This window comes from Mytilus californianus, unplaced genomic scaffold, assembly GCF_021869535.1.
Source record: "Mytilus californianus isolate M0D057914Y unplaced genomic scaffold, xbMytCali1.0.p SCAF_10, whole genome shotgun sequence".
Taxonomy (NCBI): domain Eukaryota; kingdom Metazoa; phylum Mollusca; class Bivalvia; order Mytilida; family Mytilidae; genus Mytilus; species Mytilus californianus.
Genome location: NW_026262582.1, coordinates 61,164,043 through 61,180,266, shown reverse-complemented (window position 1 = coordinate 61,180,266; position 16,224 = coordinate 61,164,043). Strand labels below are relative to the sequence as shown.

General features: G+C 31.2%; 1 protein-coding gene across 1 annotated transcript; it reads left to right on the top strand.

Moving 5' to 3' along the window:
- The first annotated feature begins 357 nt into the window (after nt 1-357).
- On the top strand, nt 358-14,030 carry LOC127718331 (protein toll-like). Its single transcript, XM_052224327.1, has 2 exons — nt 358-446; nt 11,769-14,030. Exons 1-2 carry the CDS (start codon nt 429-431, stop codon nt 13,899-13,901), a joined length of 2,151 nt encoding a protein of 716 aa, XP_052080287.1. The 5' UTR covers nt 358-428; the 3' UTR covers nt 13,902-14,030.
- Nucleotides 14,031-16,224: the final 2,194 nt, after the last annotated feature.

Sequence of the window (16,224 nt, the reverse complement as noted above, 5' to 3'; positions counted from 1 at the left end):
TCCTTTCCGGATTTTATAAGTGTATACTCAGCCTCCAACTCACAAACGTAACATTAAATAATTATTGCACGATTTAAGTAGGCCATATAAACTGGTTAACAATATAATATCATTTTGCAAGACAAAAATAAAAAAAAATAATGATACAGGAGGGAGGAAAAACAAGTATTTACATCACAAGATCATTGAAGGAAAAAAAACACCAGACCTTTTGTTTAATCCAAAACAGAAAAGAGATTGGTTGATAAAGGAGGACATAGTTTGATTATTTACATCCCTATATCCTCAAAGGAAATGCATGTACTACACGTTTATGTGGTCTGCAAGATGATTAAATATAACTTTGTATCACTGGAAACTATATAATACAAGCGATTTCTGCATAAAACAATATGAAATCTGTAGCTGCGCTCTGAAAGAGAAGTGTGATGGAACTTAATGTCTCTGTAAGTTGAAAAGCTTTCTCTTATTTTAATATCTATCTCAGTTATTGCCAAACTTCATTATGTTAATAATGACTAAAACAGCTTTACAAATATTTTCAACAGTTTCTATATGTATTAAGACAAAAATCTGGCTGTTTTTCTTTTAATTATACATTGTCAAATGAAATTTGTTCATCTCGACATACTCATACTAAATCCAAAGTTAACAATATCTTTGTCTATTTTAGAATTTGATAAAAGAAATTTTAGTAATGGTCAACTCAAACCAAAAGTATGACAAACGTCCCTATCCTATTTTTTTTCCTCTCTGCCTTGATGTTGATATTCCATTTGGTTTTTAGTAGAGTTATATTTCTCATGTATTCGCGTATTTGCATTGACGGCCAATATTTCAATGAACATAAAAGTTTTATTATTTAACTCCATTTGAAACCCAAACGGAATATGTAGCACAATGTAAAATAGTTTCAGTGTTTTGTTCTGTTTACAGTTCCTAGCCTGGTCTTTTTTGCAGTTTGTCGACTTATCGTTTTGAATTGCCCCATTGAATCGTCTTTTGAGGAGGTTATTTGAATTTTTACATGTTTTAGCAAATAAATTAAATTAAGAGGAATGCTACTGTTTTTTGTTAGAATACTTACAATTCTAGTCCAGGGTAAATTTTTGATCATGAAGGTTTTAGCAGCATACATTAGTAATGTTGATGGACAATCAATTCATGGATATATTCCCTAGATAAAAGAAACAGTTTCTAGTACAAATATAATGTGTCCGGTAGCCTGCTAGCATCGTCCCTCAAGTTTTCGATTTTTAAGGGAACAAAGTTGCAACTTGTTGTGTCGAACATGCTCGGCTATCCTGTAACTTTAAAAAAGAATGAATTTACTTGGCGTTTTACATAGGAAACCAACAGAAGGAAATGGTTATGTTGTAGCCGATCGTTCCATTTTAAAACCGTTAAATAAGATTTTCTATCAGCAAGGCCATTTAAAAGACATTCCAAGTAGTCTTTGTCAAAATAGAACATTAGTTGAAGCAATTTTTTCTCAAAACCAGATTGCAAATACCACTAAAAACGAATGTTTACACATTCATGACACTTTAGACATGTCTTTTAATAGAATTTCACGATTGAAAATATAACATTCAGGATGTTGACCTACCTGAGAGATTTGGATTATTGCATAATAAGATTCAAAATGTATCGGGCCAAATACGTTTAACTATCGTTCAGGATCTATAATGAAAATGTATCTTCAAGGAAATTTCATAAAAAGCGTTGATGTCTCAAACCTTCATCTCGATTATTGGTATTGCTTTATAACATAGAGCGACAACTATATCTCGAAAATAACAAATGAATTAAATTGTAAATTCAATATTTTAAATGGTGGAGGAATGATTGCCGTAGAATTTATAGTGTGCAATAGTTAGTATTCACCTTTTAGATTACGAAAAGTGCTGTTGTTAAATATCCTGTACATTTGGGTAATAAATCACTAAAATCTGATTGGAATGTAGGACGTTTAATATAAATGTTTGAATACACAAGCAAACACTTTGGTCAAGCCCGCCAATTCTACAGATTTAAGGGGACTAAAAGTTTGATAAATGAATAAAAGAGACACACTGAATTTGTAAGAATATTCAGTCTTGTAATAACAAATAAGAACAGCATTTACTATACATTAAAAAGTAAAATGAAAAAAATTCCGAACTCCACGGAAAATTCAAAACGGAAAGTCCCTTATCAAATTGCAAAATCAAAAGCTCAAACACATCAAACGAATGGAAAACAACTGTCATATTCCTCACTTGGTACAGGCATTTCTTTATGTAGAAAATGGTGGATTAAACCTGGTTTTATAGCTAGCAATCTCTTATCAATATTATTCAAATGTAATTAAAAATAAAAATATTCAACTTTCCCACCAACACATTTTTTAGGTAAAGAATACGATATTTGTACATTGTTTCGATCAATACTAAAATAAGTCAAAATTGCGGTTTTTAGCTATCCACCAGCATATATGACTAGGAAATATATTAAGAACTAATACATAATATTATAAAAACTTAAAAAAATAAACACGTTGCACCTTGATATTGTAGATTTAAGTAAATATTGACTATACTTTTTCAAATGGATCTTGCGTGAAATACATTCAAGGGACATTGGCCTTACCACCTAAGATCAAAAACTTTGTACTTTGAAGAGGAGGTTTCAAATGTTTGTTACCAAGAGTGATTAAAATTAAAATATCGATTTAAATTAAAATTATTTTTTTCGAAGTTTGCTCAATCATACTGACGAAATAAAATTTAAAAAAACAGACCTTTTGATCTTTGAAAACTACTAAGCTACACACTTTTGTATCTATCTTAACATATACAATTAACCATTCAATCAATTCATCCGCTCTTCTACAGAATAATATATTTGCCACTGGAAGTAATGCAAACATCAATCCATCAATCAGTTTAAATGTTTGGTTTTGGTCAAAATCAAGGATGTCAAATATATGACGTTGCTTGCTTTAATACTAATAACCTTTTCTAAGTGATCAACTGGTTATTGATTTGATTCATGTTTCAAAAATATTGAAGTTGTAAGTTTGTCTATCACTATAGTAATTCAGCAACACGTTGTTCGTCGAAGGTAGTGTGATCTTTGGAAATTTGTCAGATAACTTCAGTATAGCATTGTGCAATCGGATAACCTCGGGTGATTCCGCGTCTCCACGTCTTTAGATAGAGGTACGGAATCGACCGAGTTGTGAGAAATTTAGCATTGTGCGTACATATTGTACTTCCCGAATAATTGTTGTATAGTGTAAAGTATTTGAAGTAGTGAGGATTTTAACATAATTCTAAAATGGCAAACGAGGTTCATTAGATTAATAACAGATACAGACAATCTTGTTCCGACTGAGACCTTACTCAAACAATTAAACTGAATGACAGTTGAACATATAATAAGCTTTTATAAGTTTGGGATTACCTGTAAGTGTATAAAAAATGAAGGCCCATCATATCTTACTGACAATGTTGAGTATGTTTCAGACAGTATGTTTGAGAAACGCTGTTTAAGGAAACCTGATATTTAATAAACCAAATATCGAAAATGAAATCGTTTATATATTCTGTACCATCCTTGTGGAAAAATTTGCATTATTTGTTTAAAAATATTACATATCTTAAAGCTTTCAAATACAAAATAACAGACCATTTATTAAAATCAACTTTAATTATCTTATCATGTTTATTTTTTTCATTCAATGCAGTTGTATTGAACACTATACTTGAGATTTTTATATATGCTATATACATGTTTTCGTTTTAGTTTTTAGCAAAGTTTTTTTTTTATTTTCTGTGACAACGGTCTCATGAAAAATTGTTTTGACAACTTACTGGTTAACCCTTTTAAAATAAAGTACTTTATGTAACATCGTCCATTGCTATGTGAAAACGCGTCACAACAATTCGATTAATGTATTGAAGATGTCCCAAACCTTAAAGAAGCCAGATAAGCGACTTCATATTAGATCTAAGCACTGTCACATCATTGTTCTCATTGATGACAATAGGCAGGTATTCTGATAATGATAATCCTCTGTTTTCCTCTTTCAAGATGATTGAATCAGCTTGCGCATTTTAAGATCAAATCCCTTTGTTTGATCACAAATCATGATGATAAATGTGTGTTTATTTTCATTGTTTGAAATTTTTCTTTTAACTTTTGAATTGAGGTTTTGATTTAAAGTCGACCGTTGTACCATATGTCCTTCTTGTTGTTGTAGAAGGTGAATAACCTTTTTTGTTTAATTGGTGTGATATATATTGGTCGCACGCAACAACTTACTGACCATATCATCTGCTTACGGTTCCATGGATGTCTTTCGCCATCTTGGATTGAAAATTAGCAGAACTCAATAGGTTTTTAGCAAAGTATAAAAAATTCTCTCATTTTTTTGTTTACACTCCCATGCCACCTTAACCATTCTGCATATTGAAAAAATTTGACCGGATGTTACTTTTTTGTTCCAGACCGGATGCTACTTTTTTGTTCCAAGCAACACATTGTGTTTACGATCCATTCTTATTGGCTGACAGTTTTTGTCGTTGTTTTGTCATCTTGGTACATTTTTTCAGTGTTAACTTTAAATCAGTATAATACTTTGCAAATGACAAAATAAACTTAAATATCAATTATCTGTGTAAAACTACTTAAAAAGTGTAGTGCTGGTTGTCAATATCTAATAACTAACCCCAGAATAACGCCAAACATCATTTCTTTAAAATGAACCCTATTTAAACGTAACAAATTCCAGGGAACATCGCACTCTCAAAACATTCTATTTGTCAGTTTCGCAATTAACCCTGTAACAAAGGGAACGGAGATGAATGTTATTAAGAAGCATAAACAGATGGTTGGCAAATTTCTCATTAACAAACTCAGACTTTTTGGTTTGCGATATTTTGAAAGGAAGCCAAAAGTCCATATATAATAAAAAATCGACTTGCTCGAATAGTTAACTTTAATAGAACACCAACAGAAAACAACATACTGCTATAGTTAATTCAGAGCCGTATAATGTTACATATCATATAATATATTTCTGATTAAAGTTGACCTTGCAAACAAATTTAATGCGCATTAGTTTGAAAGTTCCTGGTTTTTTCTTTTCTTTTCCCTGAAAAAACCCATAGCATTTCCCTTTCTTTCTCTTTAAAATACCTTATAAGAATAAGTGTTACGATCTCAATGACTCTCGTCCTAAAGCAAGACAAAATAAACTCCATAAATATCTACATTCTCGCATAACTTAATATTGTCAAACATTTTATACATTATTCATGATATAATTCCCAGAGTTTTGGTGAATGTGTTTTGACTGAAGACGTTACTCCAAAAAATACTGTCGTGAAATTATACTAATTCTCGCCACTGAATGATTTATCCCATAGAGTTCTTACATCCATTCTATCCGCATACTCTCTTTACTTTCTACTTTCTTTGAGTATCAACAACGTTTAAAAAATTAATATTATAACAATGAATATTTTATCTGATATATTCATCCGTAAATAAAAAAGAACTATGAAACCCATAATCAGATTGAATACACATTCTAGTAACTAATTTATTTCCCGACGTATTATACCTTTTCTAATAAGAAAAAACTGTAAGGTTGAAATGTAATGTACCGATATAGAGACGTCCGGACTTTACATAATATTTATAATTTAATAACGTATGAGGGTCTGCATGGGAGGTTCATTTCTGTATTCCTCAATTTCATAGGGCATATTTTTCTACCTGTCATTAAATTTGCCTGTTATTCTTTGTTCTTTATATTTTAGCACCCTATTATTCTCTTTTCTGTATTTTTTGCTTATATTTCTTTTCTTTTTTCTTTTTCTGTGTTATTCATTCATCTGTTAACTAAATCCAGACCTTCACGTATCGGACCTTTAAAACGAACCTATACTGATTGATTGGTTGGCGTTAACGCCACTTTCAGCACTGTTGTGTTATTTCAATGCAGTCAGTTTTTATTAGTGGAGGAAGCCGGAGTGCCTGGAGTGCCCGGAAAGAACCACCAACCTTCGGTAGGAATAAATCATAATTATAATTCATTTGTCATGGTCGTTGGAATACTAAATTATTTTCAGATGATATATTCCTGGTTTAACGGGATATTATATAAAATGGATTATTTGAAATTCTGCTTGCAAATGCTTTGTATTGAGCAGGTTCTGTATACCATTCAAGAGCACCTGAGATCACCCAAAATTTTTGGTGGGGTTCGTGTTGTTTATTTAATCTTTAGTTTTCTATGTTGTGTTTGTGAACTGTTGGTCTTTTTCCTTCTTAGCCATGGCGTTGTCAGTTTTATTTTCGACTTATGAGTTTGAATGTCCCTTTGGTATCTTTCGCCTCTCTTTTATACGTCCGATATGCAAGTCAAATATGAATTTCCAGACATGTCTTTTAAATAAGCAGAATACATTAAGGTTCAACCTTGACGTTAAATTACTAATAGTTCAGACATTAAATAAATGTTGAAAAAATCTTTATTGCACATGTGGAAATTATTTAGTAACGTTGGTTTTTCACCACCATACCAATAATTAATTAAAGGACCAACAACAACTATCAATTAGCTCACAGTACTTGTTACGAAATAATACCATTAAGGGAATCGGACATCATGCAACAGTTGATACACAACTTCAAAAAAGTTTGAAACCCTTACTAAATGTGTAGAAACGATCCTTATTCCCCTTTCATGTGCCAAAAAGTAAAGCGTGCCATAATTTTGACAATTCCTATGTTGGGTCAGAATTACAAGTGAAAAAATACGAAAATGTTTATTTCAATAAAATAAAAGTCCTAACGTCGTTGTTTTGTGAACAGTTGGTCATTAGAACCAACTATGCTAACTTTATATGCAATTCCCCATTTTTACAATTATTAAAAATCATATTCATATATACTTGTGAACAACACGACGAAAATCTTCAGAAAGGGTGAAAGAAGGAGCATGTATAATATAAATATGCAACTGACAATGAGAGGCGGGTCATACAGATCCGAGTTCTAATCAGCTAGTTGCTTCGGTTCTCCGAATTTTAGTCATTGTGAAAAAGTCCTTAATCAGAAGAAATACAGTTAATAACGATAATTTTATTTCAATGAAAACAATGCATAACAGACTGCATTCTTTATATTATTTAACATTGGTAACTAACAATTATTTTAATCTTGTAAGTAAAGTCTAATTCTATTGGTGGACGTCATGGAAACCAAATGTTTTTACATCGTCGTAATGAATATATGAAGTCTGATAAGTTCAAAAGGTTTCCCGTTTTTTTTTTCAATTTTGGCGCCTGTAAACAAATGGGATACCATTTATGATTTCATATATTGCATTTGTAGTCTACAAGCGCGCGCGTGTATGATCCATTTTCCGTCATTAGAAACAGACGTAACAAAATTATAGCTACTGGCGAGGAAGAGATTGAAATTTCTGAATAGCTGAGTGATTGCACAAACAAAGCACCTACAAAAACGGAAATGTAAGTATCTTTTAGTAGATACATGTCCCGATTTGTATGATTTGATTGGAATATCGAGCACAAAATTCACCGAAGCCGACGGATGTACGATATCTAAATTTTTTATACTAGTACTTCCTGCCTTCTGATAAAACGTGCATGTTTATCTACTTTTATTGTTATATCGTTCGGAGAAGAGCTAGAACAATTTTATAACTGAAAATATTTTTGAAATATGAAACAATATTTATAAAAAATAAGAAATGTAGACAAAATGCCAAATGCGCCTGTTCAAGTTTATTTAAGGTCGTTGCAATATTAAAATACGAGTACACTTGATAAAATGATTTGTGAGTATCTTTGCTAAAATTTCAACAAAATATTTGAAAAGAAATGTTAGATAAGGACTAAGTCAGATTATATAAAGTACTCTTTCAATCTTTCAAAGATTATACAAATCGCATAAATTGTCAGAAGGTTGGTGTACTGTATCTTTAGTGCAAAAACAATTTAGAAATAAGTGATATAGAAGAAAAAAGTTACAATATGGGTATTTCTACATCCTTTAAGAAAAATGTGTGTCACAAGTGTAAGTGGCCGGAAGGTTGGTAAGAAACATAGAATAAAGTTGTCCTTCTACTACACAATCTTATCAACGGATCATTGTCCTGTTTATGATTTTTATAGATATAATATTTTTAAGTTTGACATTAAAGCAACACAATATTAATGTTTAATTGTATGAAATCGTCTCTCTTAATTTTTTTTTTTTTTTAAATTTCCCTCGAAAAATGTTTTTGCTCGGTATGTTTTCGAGTGTTGGTTTACAAGAAGGTTTCTGGAAAGAATCTAATTGAGATCTTTAATTGACATCTAACATATTCAACTAAAATAACGAGTTATCAACTAAGTCGTTTTTGGTTTGCAAAATTCTAAAGTGCTGATGCCAAACACTATAGTTCATATGCAGACTAATGATACAATTTGGGTCTTATACATACCTGGTATTCACATATTTGGGTTTGAATGTTTGTGATGAAAGTAATTCAGAAACGCGCTTCAGACGCACGAAATGAAAAGTGCCATTTTCATTTAGTGTGTTTGACAAAAAGTCATCGGTAACAACGAGACATTGTTGAAAGTTGAGGTATAATGTTCAGTGGAAAATCGGAAGTGGAAATTTGAGTCGTTGATGGCAATTCAAGTGATTGCCTCATTCAATAAAATGTTGTTCTATTTTGAACATGTTCAATGTATTCTTTAACTCGTTTGAAATCTTTCCTTTTACGTCATAATCTCAAAATGCAAAAGCTGGGAGTGACATCGATGGCATTTCAATATTGAAGCTATTCCTCATAATGTTAGGATTATTTTAAAATCAAAGGTGTCACGCATTTCTCTATTAAAGGATATTTAATTACTTAGTAGATTTAATTAAATTAAACTTCCTCAAAACAGGAAGGGCTCCATATTCATTGCAACACACATATATAAACACTGAAATTTAAGTGATAGGTGTTTGAATGATAAAAGAGACTACATTTAAATCTTAATAATCATGATAATGTTGCTAATATTGTAATTTTCAATCACAAAATAAAATTCTTAATCAGATTCATTGATTTTTTTAAAAACCTCTCTCGCCAGCCCCTCTTTTGTCACATGCAAAATCCGAAAAAAAAGAGTTTTTTTTAGCAGCCACCTCACAATCATTCATTGAAAAGAAAATTCTTCCTATTATATCATGTCATATTGTACAATTCGATTCAATAAAAATCGGGGATTTTTTGTGTAATTTTTATATGTGGTCGGAAGGTTAGTAGAATAAAACTTCAAATTTCTGAATATCAAAAATACAAATGACCTGTACATAGACACATATGTTAATTTAGTAGTTCCGTTCTGGGAGAGAGGTATGATAAAGCGAGGTAGACCAATTTCTCTTGAATTTATTTCACTGGGTCCATTTTCTAAATATTTACAATGTTCATTATAATTTACCGTAAAACCGCTTTCTTTGTGTACTCTTTCAGTTTGTAACATGACAATTGTTATTAAATGCATTTAACTACAATTTAGAAAGATTTTGGCAAATTTCGAATACTTAAACAAAACATGAACGAGAAGGGCATTCTTATGATATCATAATGATAGAATTGTTTTGTTATACATAAGGCCGTTTTTCTTCAATTGAATTGTTGCATATTTTTCATGTCGGGGCCTTTTATAGCCGACAATACGGTATGAATTTTTCTCACTGAAGGCCGTACGGTGGACTATAATTGCTTACATCCACTTCATTTGAACTTTGCTGGATAGTTGTCTCATTGGCACTCATACCACATCTCCTTATTTTTATATTTTATAATGTTACAATATATGTCTCGTTTACGCATGCGTTATATATGCGGTCCTTCATACTAATTTCCTGTTTCCTTGAATATAGTGGAAATCTAAAAATGATGCAAAGAATGACGTCATAAAAAGAACGATGACATATAAACGTTAAAAATGTACAAATTTTCTATCTTGTCTATTTTATTACGATTCAATGTGATGTTAGTCATTGAACACTCATTTGATATTTTAGTAATAAAAAAAAGGTGGCCTTATTTTGGGCCTTATATAACGGTCGGAGTTTGACCACATCATTCGGAAATTGATCAATATTTTTTTTGAATAAAAGATCACATTGATAGCTGAATTTCATAAAGACTCAAAGAAATATCCCTTTATAGATATCTTCAACAATTTCGTTGAATACTTCTTATGTAGTATGCATTTCTAAAAGAAAATATATGTGTTTGCAGTGACGTGTCTGATTTCAATAAGTGTAATAGTTTCAATACTTAAAAACTTTAATAACTGTGATAAAACATAACAGTTTTTTTCAAAAAGGAGTTTTTTTTTACGGAAATACAAGATGTCCTACAGGAAATCAATCACATTTGTTATGCCATACTTAGATGGTACGATAATATATATTATATAGTAAGGTAAACAAGTACAATTAAACCTGTTTTAAGTGACTACGTAAGAGAGAGCAAAAAAAGAGGTCTTATAAGACAGGTGAGGTGGTCTTTTCGTAAAGGTTCAATCTATATGGAATGCACTGCTGAAGCATCTTAAGTTGATGGTCTTATAAAACAGGCGTTTGCTTAATACAGGTGGTCTGTAAACCTGATTTGACTGTATATGAATTGTCTTTTCTATGTTTCGTTTTGCACAGTATATACCGAAAAGGCTATAGCTAACATGTTTCTGTTCAAAAGAGGAAAGGTTAAGGTATCAAAAACGCGTACACAAGTTCGTGAACCATTGTTTTGTAGTAAACGAGAGGCAAAAGATATCAAAGGGACATTCAAACTCATGAAAATGATCAATAAAACAAACAATAATATACAAAACACAACATAGAATACCAAAGATTGCGCAACACGAACCCAACCAAAATCCGGGGGAGATCTCAGGTGGTCCGTTAGGGTAAACTTGTCATTGGTATATTATGCTAATATCGGAATATCTTTTACCAGTTTTAAAACTTATTCATAGCTTTTCTAGCGAGAGCGAGTGATTTAAAGTGATTTAGAGCTTTGATTCATACCAGCACATTCAATTGTTTGTAAACAAAAGAAGATTGTACCAAATAGTACAAAGACGCACACAATATAATAAGAGCATTATACAGTGAATACATCCAATATAAAGTCAGGCAATTATAACAAGAACCTATATTATTTACTTTGAATTGAGTTGACGGCTTTAAAACACAGTTTAATTTTTCTTTTCTCATAAATGAATTGTAAAAAAAAATCAAGTTATTGTTATGTAATTCATAAAAACTAATATCCTTTAATTCTAAATAGGTGATCATTCCATATATAAGCAAAGTTTATTGTCGAAAACTAAAAAGTTTAATGTGTCTGTCTTCTATATCACAAGAAACACTTTCATATCAGACGAAATGTCGCATATCTTGAGCCAAGAAGGGCAGAGTTTACATTTGGTTTTCGTGAGGTTCATGTTACATTATCTTTAGTAGTTCCTGTGTAGTATTTTGTGGACAATTGTTAGTATTTTTGTCTTATTGTGTTTTTTTCCCCATTTGTCTTTTTGCAAACGTTGTTTTTACTTTTCTGTGACTTATACTAGTAGTTTCTATTACCAACTGTATATCTTCTTTTTTTCAAGAGATCATTTAAATAGTTTTGACAAGTTTTCGTAAAATTTGAAAATAACGATTATTACCTTCTGTTTCAGATCAATCTGTTCTTCATTAATTTTGGTGTTCATCTGTTTTTAACAGCAAACTTTAGTGATATTGCTAGACAACCTATCGCTGGATATTTCAACTGGATAGAAGATACGATTGCTAGTAAATACCTTATGTGTCCGAAATCATGTAAACAAACAATCACAAAAGGGCAAAGTTTTGCGGGGAGAAATGTTGTCAATTGCTGCGTGAAATATGCACGACCATACTGGATAATTGAAAAGTTGCTCGGAATTTTACACTTGAAATCAACAAAAGAAAACAATTTTGTTATAGTTTCCAATAGTACTAATGGCACATTGTTCTACAAGATTTTATACCAGCAGGGCCATCTAGAAGTAGTACCGAGTAGTCTTTGCAATATCAAAGGAATAGTGGATATAAATTTTTCTAAAAACCAGGTTGAAAATATTACTCACATCGAATGTTTACACATGCTGGACACATTAAACTTGTCTTTTAATAGAATTGCAGTATTGGGAAATACAACATTCAACAGATTGGAATACTTGAGAGTTTTGGATTTATCTTACAATAAGATACAATATATAGAACCAAATACATTTAACTACCGTCCAGGTTCTCTCATGAAGATTTCTCTACATCACAATTTTCTAAAATGCATTGATTTAACAAACTTATTTCTCGATTATTCGTTTGACTTTATACAACTGAGTAACAATTGTATATCAGAGTTTACAAATGAATTGAATTTTAAATTTAATCTTTCAAAAAGTGGTGGAAATATAAATTTAAACTCTAACCAAATTTCGGAAATACCTAATTTTTCGAAATTAGGGTTTACCCGTGAAAATATATTTAGTGCTTTTTTCAAATTTCCTATAAACCTTGATGACAATCATTTAAATTGTGATTGCAAGTTAGAGCCTTTCATTGTACATTTCAAACTTGGTAGCAAAAATTTTGAAGTAAAACGAAACTTAGCTTGCGAACATCCACCATTTCTTCGTGGTAGACGGATTTTTAATATTAGTGCAGACCTTTTCATATGTAATATCTCAATGAAAGACAAATGTCCTTTCAATTGCAGTTGTTTCAAACAGCCATCGAGGTCAAGAGTTGTGATTAATTGTTCTATGAGGGGAAAATATAAGCTGCCAACTGTTTTGCCGGAACAAGATGGTTTAGATATTAATTTAAGTCATAATTCGATAACAGTTTTCGCAAACCGTACTTATTTATATAGAACGTCTTCAATCGATTTGTCTTATAACCGAATAAAAAGAGTAGACCCATTGATTTATGGAATCCTGAAAATTAGCAATATCAATCTCAAGCACAATGCTATATCTCAGATAAACAAAAATGTACAGCTGTTTAAAAATAAGCGAACAGTTCAGTTCGGAAATATAACGATCACGTGTTCCTGTGAGATGAAGTGGATTCAAATTTGGCTGGAAAATCAGAACAGAAGACGTAGAGGTAATAACTTTATTACATGTCGTTTTCCCGATAAAGATGTTGAGGCAATTTCTGTCTCTAAATTTTGTGCCGAGGAAAAACCGAAGTCAACTGTGCAATATGCATTATTTATTTTCATGATAATCGTATTTATATCTCTGTTTCTTTATTTAACATGGAAGTACGAAATATATTTACTTTCAAGGAATTTCAAAAGTCGGTACTTTGGCAGATTCAATAATAAAACCAGTCAGCAACCGAACAAATTTGGTGTGTACTTGTCGTTCAATACTGAAAATAACAATATAATGAAATGGGTAACAACGGTTGTCGTTTACAATCTAGAACGGAATGGCTTCAAAGTTTGTCTGCCTCCGAGAGATTTCATTCCAGGTGGTGTGCAAGTCGAACAGATTTTCACTGAAGTTGCAAATTCAAATTCGTATTTAGTTATTTTGAGCGACGACTACTTAAAATCACAATTCAATGTGATTGAATGGAACCAAATTTGGGCTCACTTCAAGTCGAACAGCCCTCGAAGAATTGTTGTAGTTAATTATGATATTTTGGATAGCAGTCATATCAAAGATAGGAGGTTAAAAGCCTTTGTCAGAGTTGGACAGACATTTGACTTTTGTAACTTCGACAACAAATTGCTAGAGGACCTTGAAATAAGGCTACGAACTATGAACCAATAGATAACAAATAATTAATATATCTTATTAATATAAACTGATCGGCGTAGCTACAATACAATATAATTACAGCAGAATGCATTGAGTGTGTAGGTAAAGGTAATATCTTTGGTTAGTTTGCCTGCTAGCTGAACCGTGAAGTCATTATATAGTAAGGTAAACTACCCTCCTTTAAGAGTAGACTAGTCCGACAGATAACCAATATTTCTGTCTGTAGGACTAGACTACTCCGAAAGGAGGGTAGTATACCTAACCTAATAATGACTTCACGGTTCAGCTAACAAGCAAGCTAAACAAAGATTCTACCTTTACCTACACACTCAATGCATTCTGCTGTAAGTTATGGTCAATTGAAGGTAAAGAATTTATGAGTTGCTTCACATATAGTCGATTACAATCTTATGATGATATGAATTAATGATTCCGATTTGCTTTTTCTAATGCAGAACATTTCTCATTGATAGTTTAAGCCATATATTATCAGAAATATACTAGTCAAAATATGCAAATTTAAAAGTAAGACTAAAACATCAGTCTATCATTTGTACATTGGGTTTTATAATATCTTTTAAAAGTCTATTTTCTGGTTAAAAAATAATATATCTAAAAACAACTTTTGGTGAATCTTTCTCGTTGTATATATAAACAGGTTTTTGTTGTGTTATCATGATGGATTGTTAGTCCATCGATGGTATCTTCAACTCGGAATCTGTCTCTCTTCAATACCATACCTTTCTAAAATTTTCCTTGAAGAAACAAGATATTATTAGGAAACTAAGTTATCAATTCCCTTGGGTAATGTTTACTGAAATGAATTTGACTTTTCTTTTGTTATTCATATGACATTCAATTATTTGTTACATTTATGGCTTTTTGTTTCTTTTTAGTTTAATCGTTCCTGGTAAAAATGCACGCAGATATTTTCTTTTGTCATGTATATTTGACCATGATTCAACGGTTAAATATAGCACAATTGAACATCTTTCGGACAAAGAGTAAAGCAAATAGTTCAAACCAAATTTGAAAATAAGTACAGAAAACTGGAACTAAAGATTGATTCTTTATCAAATAATGAATGTTCAATGTCTTTTTTAAATGCAGTGTAGATTTCTAAAGATCAAATACTGGTCAATTGATTGTGAACATCATCCACAAAATATCAAAAATACTTAAGACTAGGACATCAAGATTTTCCTTGGTGAAATTAAAAAGAACAAAATTTTGTTAAAAGTATTTATCTTTAGAAAATGTAAAAAACATCACAATTATTAAAAGTATTAAAAAGCTTAGTATACTTTTTACCTTTAAGTTATGAATTTGATGTTCGTATGGTACTGTGGATTTAACTTGTTAGTATATGGGTATATATTAGCTTTGAACTGTTTGTAGAATGTAATTAGCTAATAAACTATTGAAAATCTCAGTTCCAATTCATTTTAATGCAGTTATTCAGATGTCTGTTCATAATAATAGTAATTTTGCATGTGATACTAACATATAAAACTGAAGAAGCTACCCATAGTCCCTTTTAGAATCGATTCGTTATACCTGAGACATATTGATACACTTTCGAAAATTATAAGGGTTAAATGTGAGGAAGGGAATGAATTTTGCGAAAGTGATTGAGTTCCGAACCCCACACTTTTTACATTTTTATTTGTTTGTTTTGTAGTATATGGAACATATCCATTAAACGTTAGTGTTTATTAAAGCTTAATCCTGCACGCATTTGATTTTCTCTTAAAGGTATATAAACAGACAGTGTCATATGCATCCTTGTAAAATGGAAGGGGGAGGCTAGTTATGAAGTCATTCCTCATGAAGTTTTTAGCATAACACGATACTGGTTTCACAACGCACAATAGCTACGAATAGAAAACAATAGAACAGAAACAAACTATTGCGATCTAGTGGAACTCCGCGCACGGCTTACAAAATGATTCACCTGTCAAAAAAAAAAATAGGCAAAGTTCAAGGTTTTCTAAGGGAAATCCCAAAACAAATTTGGATGAGTACAACAAATAGGAGTCGCATCATGTCATTTTATGGTTCATATTTTGAAAGAGTTTCTATAAATTGAAATAAAGGGTTCTGAAATAGAAAAGGAACACATTTAGTACCCATTCCTCGTTAAAGCAATGACAAAATCCATGATTGTCAATGGATTTTGTTTTAGATCAAAACTAAACAAGGGTGCACAATAGCATTAAATTGTGAACATTGTGAGAGTTTCATAGATTAAGGAAAGGGTTTGGGAGGATTTGAAGAAAAACACCCAAATTATTTGCTAAGAAAAACCCAAAAATTTACTTAAAAACAAAAAACA